The sequence below is a fragment of the Fusarium pseudograminearum genome, chromosome 4 (genome assembly GCF_000303195.2).
Source record: "Fusarium pseudograminearum CS3096 chromosome 4, whole genome shotgun sequence".
Classification (NCBI taxonomy): domain Eukaryota; kingdom Fungi; phylum Ascomycota; class Sordariomycetes; order Hypocreales; family Nectriaceae; genus Fusarium; species Fusarium pseudograminearum.
Window position 1 is genome coordinate 2,088,129 of NC_031954.1, and position 12,659 is coordinate 2,100,787.

General features: G+C 45.7%; 3 protein-coding genes across 3 annotated transcripts; 1 reads left to right on the plus strand and 2 right to left on the minus strand.

Moving 5' to 3' along the window:
• Window positions 1–6,149: 6,149 nt before the first annotated feature.
• FPSE_02798 (uncharacterized protein) lies at window positions 6,150–7,577 on the plus strand (the record flags this gene model as incomplete). The annotated part of the gene is made up of 1 exon (XM_009255917.1): window positions 6,150–7,577. The coding sequence occupies one exon, from the start codon at window positions 6,150–6,152 to the stop codon at window positions 7,575–7,577; it is 1,428 nt and encodes a 475-aa protein (XP_009254192.1).
• Window positions 7,578–8,146: 569 nt separating this feature from the next.
• Window positions 8,147–8,634, minus strand: FPSE_02797 (uncharacterized protein; the record flags this gene model as incomplete). Its single annotated transcript, XM_009255916.1, has 2 exons — window positions 8,147–8,514; window positions 8,571–8,634. 2 exons carry the CDS (start codon window positions 8,632–8,634, stop codon window positions 8,147–8,149), a joined length of 432 nt encoding a protein of 143 aa, XP_009254191.1.
• A 322-nt stretch (window positions 8,635–8,956) lies between these two features.
• FPSE_02796 (uncharacterized protein) lies at window positions 8,957–11,999 on the minus strand (the record flags this gene model as incomplete). The annotated part of the gene is made up of 2 exons (XM_009255915.1): window positions 8,957–10,390; window positions 10,440–11,999. The coding sequence occupies 2 exons, from the start codon at window positions 11,997–11,999 to the stop codon at window positions 8,957–8,959; spliced, it is 2,994 nt and encodes a 997-aa protein (XP_009254190.1).
• Window positions 12,000–12,659: the final 660 nt, after the last annotated feature.

Below are 12,659 nucleotides of genomic sequence, written 5' to 3' on the forward strand. Positions count from 1 at the left end.
GATGAATCCGTTCTATTTGGGACTCGGGGGCAGTGCTTGACAGTAGATAGTGATGAGAGGGGAATATGATGGGTAGAGAGAGGTAGGGGTAGGGGTAGGAATGGGTTTGGGTCTGGGTAGTCTGGTGTTGTGAGCCAGTGATGGGAGAAAGGAGTTCGGGACGACAATAATCAGTAGTCTGAACTGTGCAAAACTAGATGAAAGAAGTGATGCGGATGAAGATTAAAACACTCTTTAACGTTTCCTTCAGGGCATAGGGGTTCTGTGCCTTGAAATGTTTGGAGTTCCGGTGTTTTGGTGGTGGGGGAGAGAAGGAAAAGGAGTGGGAGAGGTCGAGCGGAGATTTGCTTCAGCACCACCACCAGAAAATCAGGTTGCCACGGCACCGCATGCAAACAGAACCACATCACCAAGTCTAGAAGATTCCGCGTGACGTTTATGACACTGGCCCTAACCGGAGGGGTGCCCTGATGAGTCCGAGTGCTTGTGCCTATCAGTCCCTGTGCAGCCTGGCTCTATTGTACACTGGCACTAGCAAATGGGCTTCCTTGAGGACTAGAGACTAAGATATATCGGCTCCTCATGAGGTAGTCGAAGCATCAAATATGTATCGTGATTTAATTTGCATAACTGTAGTCCAGTTCCCAAATACCTATGCAGCACGGGTGCATCTCATCCAAAGTCTTTGCCAAGTTTGATCATCCGATACAATACTGTAACATTTCTTGACTAAAGTCATCATGAAGATTATGTATTATTCCATTCATATTACAATATCCATGCCTTGATCATCTGTTGGGGAGCAAAGCGGTAGTGACATGGCCCGCGTCCAGGCATTTGATATCCCACCACTCGAGAGTGGGGAGCTTGACTGGCAGACATTACACTAAAACCACATCATACCCCTCAATGTAGAAGTATTTGATAATATTAAACAAAGACACGACACGTTTTTTGCTACATAATCATCAAACTGCGATTTCTGGCTCAGGGGTTGGAGGTCATTTGACACTCGGACAATACTTTGCAACTGCATACACCACGACAACTTTAAAAGCATACATATACTCTAGAATGACTTTAGATACTAATTGGTATTTCTTTTTGTCTTCAAGAAGACTCAGAATCGCGCGATCACTTGTGTTGTAGGCTCAGTGCGTTTCTACCAAAGCAAGCACGCATCCGGTTCCTCGAGACCAAGCCATAACTAACTGTACCTGATAAAATCATCCACCGTACCAGTTTAGTAATTACTCTGCATGCGAAAGGCGTCGAAATAGTTTATAAGGATTCTCTCGAACTTGTCGTCGGCTTCGTTCTACACGCGGCGTGGTTTGCGATACCAAAAGAAGCCCCTGAATCGCCTCAGAGTCACTTGGACATCTACAGAAACACTTGAATGGATCTACGTATGCATTAGTCGTAGCATGTTGCAAGTGACTAGTCTGTAACGTAGAGAGATCGTGGGCAAGGTTCGGTGTTGTGTTTGCCAGGGGGTCAACGACGTCGGGCAAGACTCTACGGGCCGTCGAAGCAAAGGCGCCGTTTTAATGTATATTCCAATGATATTCAGGCCACGCATCGGGTTGGCTTGGAATGTCGAGTATGTATACGGGTGCTTTGTGACAGGCCGGGGAAAGTAGAAAAGGGTGCGGGCATCGCTAGTTAGTCGGCGACAGTAGGAAAGACCTCGCGAAGAGCAAGAAATCCAAGGAATATATCGCATTGCTGACTTACTGTTTGAAATCATGGGGCTTTTCGGATCGTTGATTTCCTGTCTAATGGGTTCCGTTTGCGTATCATAGTACACGCCTGTCGCGTCGAAAAGGGGCGCGTTTCCTGCCAAGGCCTGTTGAAGAGATCATAGTCATTAGCAAAGGCGCTGATGATGCAATACAAGGATACAAGATGTACTACATAGATTGGCGAGTATTGATGTTGGGAGAGATGGGAGCCCATTTTACTTCCTACGAGAAAGAGGGAAGCCATTCAAGTTATTAAACACCCTGAACAAGTTCAGGATTTTGCCAATACCATCATAGAAAGCAATATTTAGAGAGTATTCGAGGTTGTTCTGATATTGAACAAAGGCGTGTCGGTTGGTTGTGTGGTGGAAGGAAGAACAAACCAGTACCTGCCTTTGGTGGTGGTTAGTTGTTCGGGCAGGTGGCAGTGGAGGCTCCATATTGGTATGCTCCTACCACACTACGCCAGCCAGCCAGCACAGTACAGTAAAAGTTCCAACTTCATCCTTTACACCCTTCAAATCTCTCTGCAGCTCTTATTCCTGCATTGCAAGGTTGATAATACCGATCGTCTTTTATCGAACTTGCGACAAGATGTCGCTTGGCCACGATCTCCTTGCCTTCACCCTCGCCCATCGCTTTCTTGGCCTTCCTTTCGAGATACCGACCCGGCAAGACTGTAAAAGAAGTCTAATCCATTCCAACAGTACCTTATTGATGGTTCAGATACAGAAGAATCCGAAGTCCATGGCGCTATCGTTTTGGCGGCCAAGAGTCATCTCCCTCCCGAAATACGATACAATCAGTAGCTAACCAGGGCATTTTCTTCAGATGCCCACTCGTTTCTTGCTTTGCCTGATGCTAGCTGGGTACGTCTTACACCGGCGTTGAGGTTTATCTTAAACCTATAGTTTCCCAATCTTTCCGACACTCCAGCTAAACAAGTTCGTTGACCAAGGATCGCCAGTGGGAGTTGAGTCAGATCAGAGGGCTAGGAAATCCTGTTGCCGAGATGACCTTTTATCTTCAACAGGCCGGTAGACCGGCTGCAGTCTAGACTCACGCCAGGAAGGATCACGAAAAACACCGACAGACCTCGTTACTTGAGCTATCACGACTAGCCTACAAACTGTTGCAGTTGAAACAAGCACAAGGGGTGTCCAGGTCAGATCATTAACCAATCGAGGAGTTCTGCACTAATCGCGGCTCTAACGGCCCAACAGTCTTGACGATCTACTCTTTGTGAGATTCCAAGAAGGACATGATCTGGTCGTCCTTTGTCAGCCTCCAAAGTTCCCCTTACACCATCTTCAGGGTATTGGAAAAGCTAGTCGCTAGAAGTGTCAAAGACGAAACTATTAAGTCGGTTGATTTAGACCAGGATTTTAGCTTATTTTCTGCTCTACTTGAAGCTCGGATGCTAACTTTTGGATTGCCTACTAGGAAGAGTGCCAAGTCATGGTACATGAACCTATCACCACAAGAAAGGTCTTGCCCCTGAGTGCCATTCTTTTCTACAGGACTAAGGATGCCCTGTTCTGATTCTGCTGAAGCCTCAATAAGGAAATATGTATTCACTATTAGCATTTGGCATAATGGGGGCGGTTGGCGGCCCTGTCTTGAGATACTTTCCTACTTCCATGCTAAACTCCATCTTGATGAAGCCGTTGTCAGAGAAAGGAGACATGAACAAACTGACAATAAAACATCTTCGATTCTACAGAAAGTTGGTGGAGCGGCAACCAAAGCATTCCTTTGACACGAAAACGCTCAAGATCTCTTGGTCGACTGTAGAGCATTATCAGCTACACTTCAGTACTACAGTCAGTTCTGTTCTCTTTTAATTGCACATCTAGTGAGCTAATTACATCGTTCCTAGCACCATACCTCCTAGGACAGACTGGCGACTGACATCTCCTGCCATTCGTGCTCTTGTGGTTCAAAAGCATCGTAGTCTTCTTAAAGGAAGCCAGTGTTTGAGGGTCAACCGCATTGTGTAACCAGATCTGAGCTACGTCGTCGCTAGCGCAACTGCAAACCGAGTCTTCGCATCTTCTTATATACGTATTTCGAAGTCGTTTCGTCCCATGTTGGGAGTGGGATTCGATGTAAGTGTAATAAAATCATGTCATTTACAACAAGGAGTCTGACTGTATCATCTGTTCACAGGATAAACAGGACGTCACTCTTTAAGTGTCTGGCCGACCTGAGACGGCGAGCACGAATAGACGACATGGGCAATTGGCACGGGAAAGAACCATTCACTTCTTCTATCTATTGTCTCTGAACTGGATAGTCAATTTCTCTCCTGTCTATAAATCCTAAATGCCGATAGAGGTTTTCGGTGTCTACGCTTAGTTTGCTTCGGCTATCATCAAAGGCTACGTTCGCGCTTTCCATCACATGCCTCCGCTGTGGGTTCTGGCAATTATTATCGATAATCAGTATACTAATTGGGTTTTCTAATAGTTGTGGATATGGTCGGCGATACCCTTTCGAGCTTGAGACAGCTCTTACTTCAAGAGACTGTTTCTATTCCAATGCCGTCCACCAGCAATCATCCCCATCGGACATACCATGGACTTCCCAATTTGAAAAAGAAGAGATAAATCCATGCCGGTTATCTCGCGACAGATTTTGTTTGTCGCATCCCTACTTTGGAATCAATGGGAAATAATCTACTTCGCCAGGTTGCCAAAGCTCAGTCTTCAGGAGTAGCATAGTAGCAACTCTCTCTTGTATTTGATCCACAGCTCTTTCTGAGTATAAGACAATATGTCTTACGATGTTCTAAAATCTAGCTTTGAAGGTTTACAATTCGATAAGGGCAGTATCAATGCCTTTCTGGTCTCCTAGAAGTGCCAGTCAGAGTAAGTCCGTCTTGAGCCGCACAACTTATCATGCAATGTACAGCTCTGGCTCAGTCTCTTCCAGGGATGCGTATCCGGTAGTCTATGCAATACCGAGCCAACGCGTACCGATCGACAAAAACCGTTACTGTAGTCCCTATCCGGCAACCCCATGCGCTTGACACAAGCAATCACGACCAAAGATAGTTGCTCACAATCAAGGTTAACTGTCCAAAATCTATATCTACCAATTCGATGGTCCAATGTAAGCAACGGAAAGAGCTGCACTTAGTTAGTCAATAGAGGTTTGACACCTCTGCTTGTGCATAGGTTCATAAGAAGATCGGCCGCCATTAAGAGATCGTCGCCACCTCCGCATTTCCGATTGATTGGCAGTCATCTCTTTCCTTCATAGACAGATTATTGTTTCTTATTATTTGCATTATACATATACGATTACTTTACGTTTAGGCCAGGTCAGATGACCGCTTTATATGACAGATTATATAATTCAATTTATTTAACCTAGCTGTATAACCTTTATCCTATATAATGCACTAATCTTCTTTAGATTATAACCTACAAAATTAGCCTAAGCTATAGCCTAATTATCTTAATCTATTTATAATTTACGCTTATTAACCTTATTAGCCTACTATAATAGGTTATTAAATTAGACCTTATATAATAGATCTCTTTTAATCTATATAAAGAAGTCTTTCTCTTTTTTTATTTATAGATTATAGCTTAATATAGCCTTTAGCCTCTTTAGGGCTTTCTTTTTATCTTTTAACTATTTAATATAATTATCTCTAGTTTTTAAGACTAATAAGGTTAAAGTATAACTAAAAATAGCTACTTTAATATACTAATTATTACTTAACTAATTAGGCTAATTTATTATAGCCTTTATTAAAATATAAATAGTATAGTTATTAGCTAAAAAAATAAAGCTAAAAGAGAAAAATAGAAAAGATTAATTATAAAGGTAATTATAATATTAGCTATATAGGCTTTTTCTTTTAATTAGTATAATATTTAATTTAGCTAAAATAAAGTTAGTAATAAGGGTTAAAGTAGGATAAGCTAGGTAAGATAACTGATATTAGATTTAGCTAGTAATTTCCTAGGTTATATTAAAAGGAGAAAAAGTAAGTTAAAGAGCAGGTCTTATAATACTTTTCTATTATATAGGAATAAGGTTACGCTTATACCCTACTTTCTATAACTCTTAATATAGGGCGCCGAAGGCATATTTTGCTTGAAAGTGTACCAACCACTCAATTTGCATTATACATATGCCCGTCGGTTGATCAATAAAAACTACCCACCTGCCCACCAATCTTGGGCATCATTTATGAGTATTTGTGATGTCACACAGTACAGGGTGGCCCTCATGGCTGAATGGCGGCAAGCCAGTATTTTCGTGACTAATATTATCTTCGAGGAACTCGCCTGTAGAAACCATCTCTAATAGTCCCTTTAGAAGAGTTTGTAAACGAAATTGATTTCGAAACTTGCTGCACCATCCCCAAATCGAGCTAAGCCACTCAATATGGAACCTTCGGCAATAGAACAGCTCAAGACACACGTTACGCCTTTCGGGTCAATATCTCAGGATTCCGGTACAATTGCGAGATACTTTGACAGTTTTGGCAACTGTAAAGTCTTACTTATAGGTGATGCTTCTCATGGCACATCTGAGTTTTACTCTGTTCGTGCCGAGATCACGAAGTACATGATCGAAAGCCACGGCTTCAATATTGTTGCAGTTGAAGCAGATTGGTCTGATGCCGAGCATGTAGACAGATATGTCAGACACCGTCCAGGCCCAGGGCAAGGTGCAGTGGAAACAACACAGATGGCGGAGAAGGAAAAAAGAGAGCCACCATTCTTACGTTTCCCAACATGGATGTGGCGCAATGTGGAAGTTCATGACTTTGTCGAATGGATGCGGTCTTACAACTCTGGTCGCGAAGTCACGGAAGCCGCTGGGTTTTATGGACTTGACCTCTACTCAATGGGGACGTCAATGAAAGCAGTCATCGATTATCTGGACACTGTTGATAAGGACATGGCAAAAGTGGCAAGGGGGCGATATATCAACCTGATGGACTGGTTGGAAGATCCCCATGAATATGGTCTAGAGTCATTGGCAACGTCTTTCAAGGGATATGAGCAAGACGTCGTTGCAATGCTCGGGGATCTCCTGAGGAAACGGATCGAATACTCTGCAGCACTTGACGGTGGTGTCGAGTTCCACAATGGAGAGCAGAATGCTAGAGTTGTGAAAGGTAAATTGAACATCCGACGTCTTTTATCTTCATTTCGAGTAAGGATTGACTTTTCCACAGATGCTGAGCAGTATTACAAGGCCATGTACCGAGGACAAGACAAATCTTGGAATCACCGAGATATGCACATGTTTGAGACCCTCAAGAGAGTCCTTGAGCATCGGGGTGAGGGTTCCAAGGCCATCGTCTGGGCGCACAACAGCCACATAGGTGATGCTCGCGCCACAAGTATGAGCTGGGCTAGTCACGAACTCAACATTGGGGAACTTTGCAAGAGGGAATTCGGAGACGATGCTCTTAGCATCGGGACAGGCACCAACACCGGTACTGTTGCTGCAGCCCAGAATTGGGAGAGTGACATGAACATCATGAAGGTCCAACCGGGGCTCCCGGGCAGTTATGAAGAGCTTATGCATGCAACGGGCATCGGTAACTTTGTCCTGGATCTGCGCAAAGGGAAATGTGATGAGAAACTACGGGAGGCGCTACGCGGGGAACGGCTGGAGAGATCTATCGGTGTGATATACAAACCAGAGACGGAGAAGGCCTCACATTACTCGTATGCCATCTTGCCGGACCAGTTTGATGGATACATCTGGTTTGACGAGTCGAAACATGTTGGAACATTGGAGATTCACCAACCTCGATCGCCGCTGGAGTACCATGAAACTTGGCCATTCGGGTTATAGTTGTTTACTGATAGAGTACCTATATAAGATAATAGCCGCATATTTTCAACAACAGGTGTCTTGTCCTACTATGGTGCAAATACACTCACGTCATTCGCATCTAGCCGCTTGTTCGAGATTCATTACAGCACGAACTTTTTACTTCTTCTGCATCTCACAAGAACGTCGAATGAACCTGTAAGGCTTCACTACACGGACTCACGTCACGGGAAATCTTGCACTTGACTTGTCACAATTAGTATCTCACCTTTCGATTCACCGTTTTTAGCACATTTTACCAAGAGAATGTAAAACGGCCATGGCAAACGCTGGATGTCTTGTCAAGTCGTGTCAGAAATATTTCATGAAAGGCACCTTGGAGTCTCACCATTTGATCCATAGGACTGACTGCCATGACAGCAAGCGTAGTGTCGTAATCTCATTTATCGCTTTTGGCTTAGTAGCCCGATGTCCCTACTTTCCTACCCTCCGTTGTTGTGAGAAAAGTCATGATTAGCAGCCCCTCAATAAAACAAACAAGTCCAACTCCGAATCCGCGCCCAAAAGTCCAAAAGGTTTCCACCTCGCAGTTAATACCTATGTCGAGTGGAGTAGTCCTTGGGACTGACGACCAAACCACGTCCCTTCTTAGCACCTCGGTACACCGTCTCGAAGATATCAATGAGCTCCTGCTTGTCCTCAAGAACCCACTTGATCTTGTTGTTGTCACCGGTACCCAGATCGATCATCATGTGCTTGTTTCGAAAGAAGAACATGAGGGAGCACGGGTCGTAGAGTTCGTACATCTGGTTGAAGTCGGGGACCTGGTCGATGTCGCAGAGGTAGATGACGGCGAAGTTGCGGACCTTGTCGGCGATCTTGTAGAGGACTTCATCTTGGCGCATGCAGTCTGGATCCCAGTCACGGCCGAAGCGGATGACGACGAGACGGTCTTCCTCTAGAGAAAAAGTTAGTAAAGATTGTGTGCATGTTTGGAGATGCGATAGTGTTTACCTGAGAGGATGGCTTGGTCGACGTGCCAGCCGGTGTTGAGATGGGGAAGAACAACGGAACCCATTTTTTCTATGTTTCAAAGAGCTTGCGAATACGTATGATAATAGTCGTATGCTGAGGCTTGCAGTTTTGAGAAGAGCTCGTGGTAGTTTGTTATGGAAGATGGAAAGAGAACCATGATGAAGGCGGCGGCATATAAAATGGGTCACGGTCAATACTTGCGCTAGCCTGATTTGGCCTGAGGTGAACAAGCCTCACCTTGATTGAACATTCAACTCACCATCAACCATAGACATTCGTGAAACAATGTTATTATAAGTACATTTACAGTTTGTAATCTCCATAAACTTTCTCTATATAGGAGTATTATCATCTTGTATAATAACCTATTGTTCATCATACTCGTCAATAACACTCCTCGGCTTGAAATATTGGCCCAGGGGCTCAAACTTCAAGTGCTCAAACCCAAATGCATCAGGTCCTCCAATCTTTATTCCTCGCTCTGAACCAGTCCACCTATCACTCGCAGCTATTCCCAGCACAACTACAAGCAATCCATATCGATACTCTGGTGTTCCAACAGCCTCTCCATTCTGTGCGTCAATGACACAAACAAGGTCAGGGACAATGGCCAGAACATCTTCTTGGAGCTCCTCCTTGCGATCAGGATGAACCTTGAGAGCAGCGATGTTCTCGTTCTTGAACGGAATTTTAACGATTCCCTTGAACTGTTGCTCCGAGATTTCTCCGGAAGCTGCATTCGCTTCATCTCGAACATCAGCACCTTCGATGAGACACTCACCATAGACATGTCCATTTCTCAACGTCCTCTCCACGCCGATGATTTTACCCTTCCACAACACTTTACCCGCTCCAGGACCACCACACTCGTCGATGATAGTCTCAGCAACATTATCCACACGGTTTTCCTTACGTGCTCGAGCAACTGCCCGTCCAATCCTCCACGATTGAGAAAGCGTGTGTTCGATGGCCCAGCGCCTCGTCTCAGCTCCCGTAACTGGAGCGTCTGCAGCGCCTACCTGGGAGCCCATCTCGCTCAGGGCAGAGCGTATGATGCGCTCAACTGCCTCATCAGAGGATGCTTTTGGCATGACGAGAACATTGCCGTTTCCGTCGCTCACAGCGATGGGCGACCAGATGGTCTCCCTTTCTTTGAAAACCACGGGCGTCGTCTGCCATTTTGTAGGATAAGCTCTGCCCATCCAGTCTCCATCAACTGTAGGTATATCCATTTGATCACTCGAGCCAAGCAGCAATCCGCTTAGGCCATTGGCGCCTCCAACTTCGACAGAGATCATGTGCGTGGCTGACGTGTTGCACATCTTGTATAATTCCTGCTGTGCTTCAAGAAGTTCATCGCCTGCAAGTTTTTCAATCGCGACGGTGGGACTTCCTGCTCCGCCGCCACAGCCGACTCGTGCATCGTCAGGCAGATCTTCAGGGTTGACCACTCTAACTATAGCTCCATTGCGCAGCTGGGATCGAAGTCGAATCATCAGTCCGTAGGGACTACCGCCACCTCCTGTGCCAAGAATGTAGCAACCTGTTGCGATCCATGAAACATCCCTCTCTGAAATATGCCATGTTCGTTTCCTCACATCGGGGCGGTATGCCAGTATATCGAAATCCTCTTCCTCTTTTGTATCACGCTTTGAACTTTGGTCTTTGGCACTCTTCTCGTAGCTATCCATTTCCTGGTGCTCCTCGGACTCCTCGTCTGTTTCAGGCACAACACTTTCTTTCGAAAAGTCAAAGTCTCCTGTGGCTCGGACGACAAACCGAGTCTTGTTGGCAATGTACTATGTAGTAGTCAGCAAAGTGTCGAACAATTCTTCTAGTAAAACATACTTGGAGTGGCAAGGCTTCTTTTTCGACAACAGCGACGGTTGATCGTAGAGCCCCAGCCTTGACAGTCTTCTCGATAGCTTCCTGACTGACTTCCTCTAGGAGTTCGTTCGCTGACTTCTCTGCTGTCGACTTGACTGTATCCACGACGGCACTAACTCTCGCCATGGCAGCACCGATCGCATTGGCAACCTGTGACCACTGGGGTTTGAGCACCTTGCTCGCTCCCTTGAGCTTATCAGGAGCAATGACGGCTCCGCCTCCCACAAGAATCACAGGGATATCTTGAGGTGATGTCTTCATTGTATCGATCACCTTTTCCAACTTGTGCTTAATGGCCAATCTGACCTTTTCAAGCTCATCCTCAGAAATGGTGTCTTTCAACAGGGTTAAATTTCCAATCTCCAGTCCTGGGTTAGTGAGAACCGTACAGTCCGTCGCTGTGAGGATTTTCCCGCCGAATACAACAGCCTCCTGTGTCAACTTGTATCCTACACTGTCGGGACCTACTGAGACGCCGTTGTCTCTCCGTACAATAGAACCTCCGCCAAGGCCGATGCTCTTGATATCAGGGCACGAAAAGTTCATGCGAACACCCGACAGGTCGCTATAAGCTGCTTGTTGTCGAGGAAAGCCGTTTTCCAGAAGAATACCAACATCGGATGTGGTTCCTCCAATGTCCACCACCATCATGGCTTCGTCAAGCTCGTTCTGCACTAGAAAAGCAGCTCCTCTCATGCTGTTGGTGGGACCACTCGAGAATGTTCGGATAGGTAGACGGGCAGCTAGTTCGCCAGAAAGTACAGTACCGTCATTCTGAGTAATAAAGACGGGACAGTTCATGCCCAGTCTCTTGACAGGTTTGTGGAAAGATCGGATTGTCTTGCGGGCAAAGGATAGGATGGAAGCGTTGAGGATGGCTGCGTTTTCTCTCTCGAGGAAGCCGAGATTGGCGACTTCTTTAGAGCACACGACATCGCAGTCGGGTATCTCACCCTTGATTATGTCTGCAGCTCTTTCTTCTTGTCTTTCGACTATGTCGATGGGGCTGAAGACACCAATAACCACGACACTCTTGATTCCCTTCTCTTTGATGGCGGCGCATTGTGCCTTGATCTCGTCTTGGTCGATATCAGATATCAGCCGGCCATCAACTTCCAGTCCACCCTTTACCAGAGCATGATGTCCCAGGATAAGCTCCTTCATATCACTAGGCCAGTCAACACATGGCAAGATATGCTTAGAGAAGGGCCCGCAGAGGCGGATAACAGCGATCCGAGATAGTCTGGTAGCGTCTCTTTCAACGACGGCGTTGACAAAGTGTGTAGTTCCGATGGTCACACTGGCGACTTCGTCAGGACTGATGGAAGCAGAGCTAAGCATTTTGGTGAGGGCATTGTTGATGCCAACACTAGGATTTGTGGTTGTTGGTTCTTTGTGCCATGCGATGATGCCGCGATCAGGTCCTGAGGTCTTTAAAGGATCGATGAGGACGCCATCTGTGTTTGTCCCACCGACATCAATACCAACTCGAAGACGGCGTGCTGCTGTGGTTGCGCTCATGGCGGATACGTCACAGAGATGAACTCGCTTTGTAGTGCTATAATCACGATGAAGCGGTGTTTTCAGTATGTAGGGACTGTCACCCGATATACCTTCGCAGTGTAACGAAGAAGCCAAGTCTTGTAGTTACCTAATGATCCTGATTACCCCGATGCCGGCGAATTAGCTCCGCACAAAAGAGCTTTGAAGGATTCAGCTGTGGGGATCAACGATTTGGTGTTGATCATCTTGCCTGAGATAAGATTCTTATCAATCAGACGCCTTTCTAAGCGTACACACTTAAGCTACTGACACAATTTCGGCTACAATTGTGTTCTGAGGCAATTCTGAAACGACTGCTACACTCGGTCAGTCAATTGCCCTACACCGCAATGTGACCACCGAGTTTCATCCATCAGCCACCATGGCCTCGGCGATGATCCATCCGAACACCTAAAGACTACTGACTGTGTAGAGAGCAAGTCATCTCACTGATATGAGAGGCCTTTCGGTTTAATTAAAACGTGAATTTTTATTCATACAATGATTACCATCAATCCTATCTTCCATGAGAGGTTCACTGAGCTGCTTAACAGATGCAACCCTAACTATCCCCGACGACTACCTATCGTCCCTTACTGATGAATAAAGCGTCCATAATATACTAGAGTCTGTATGCCG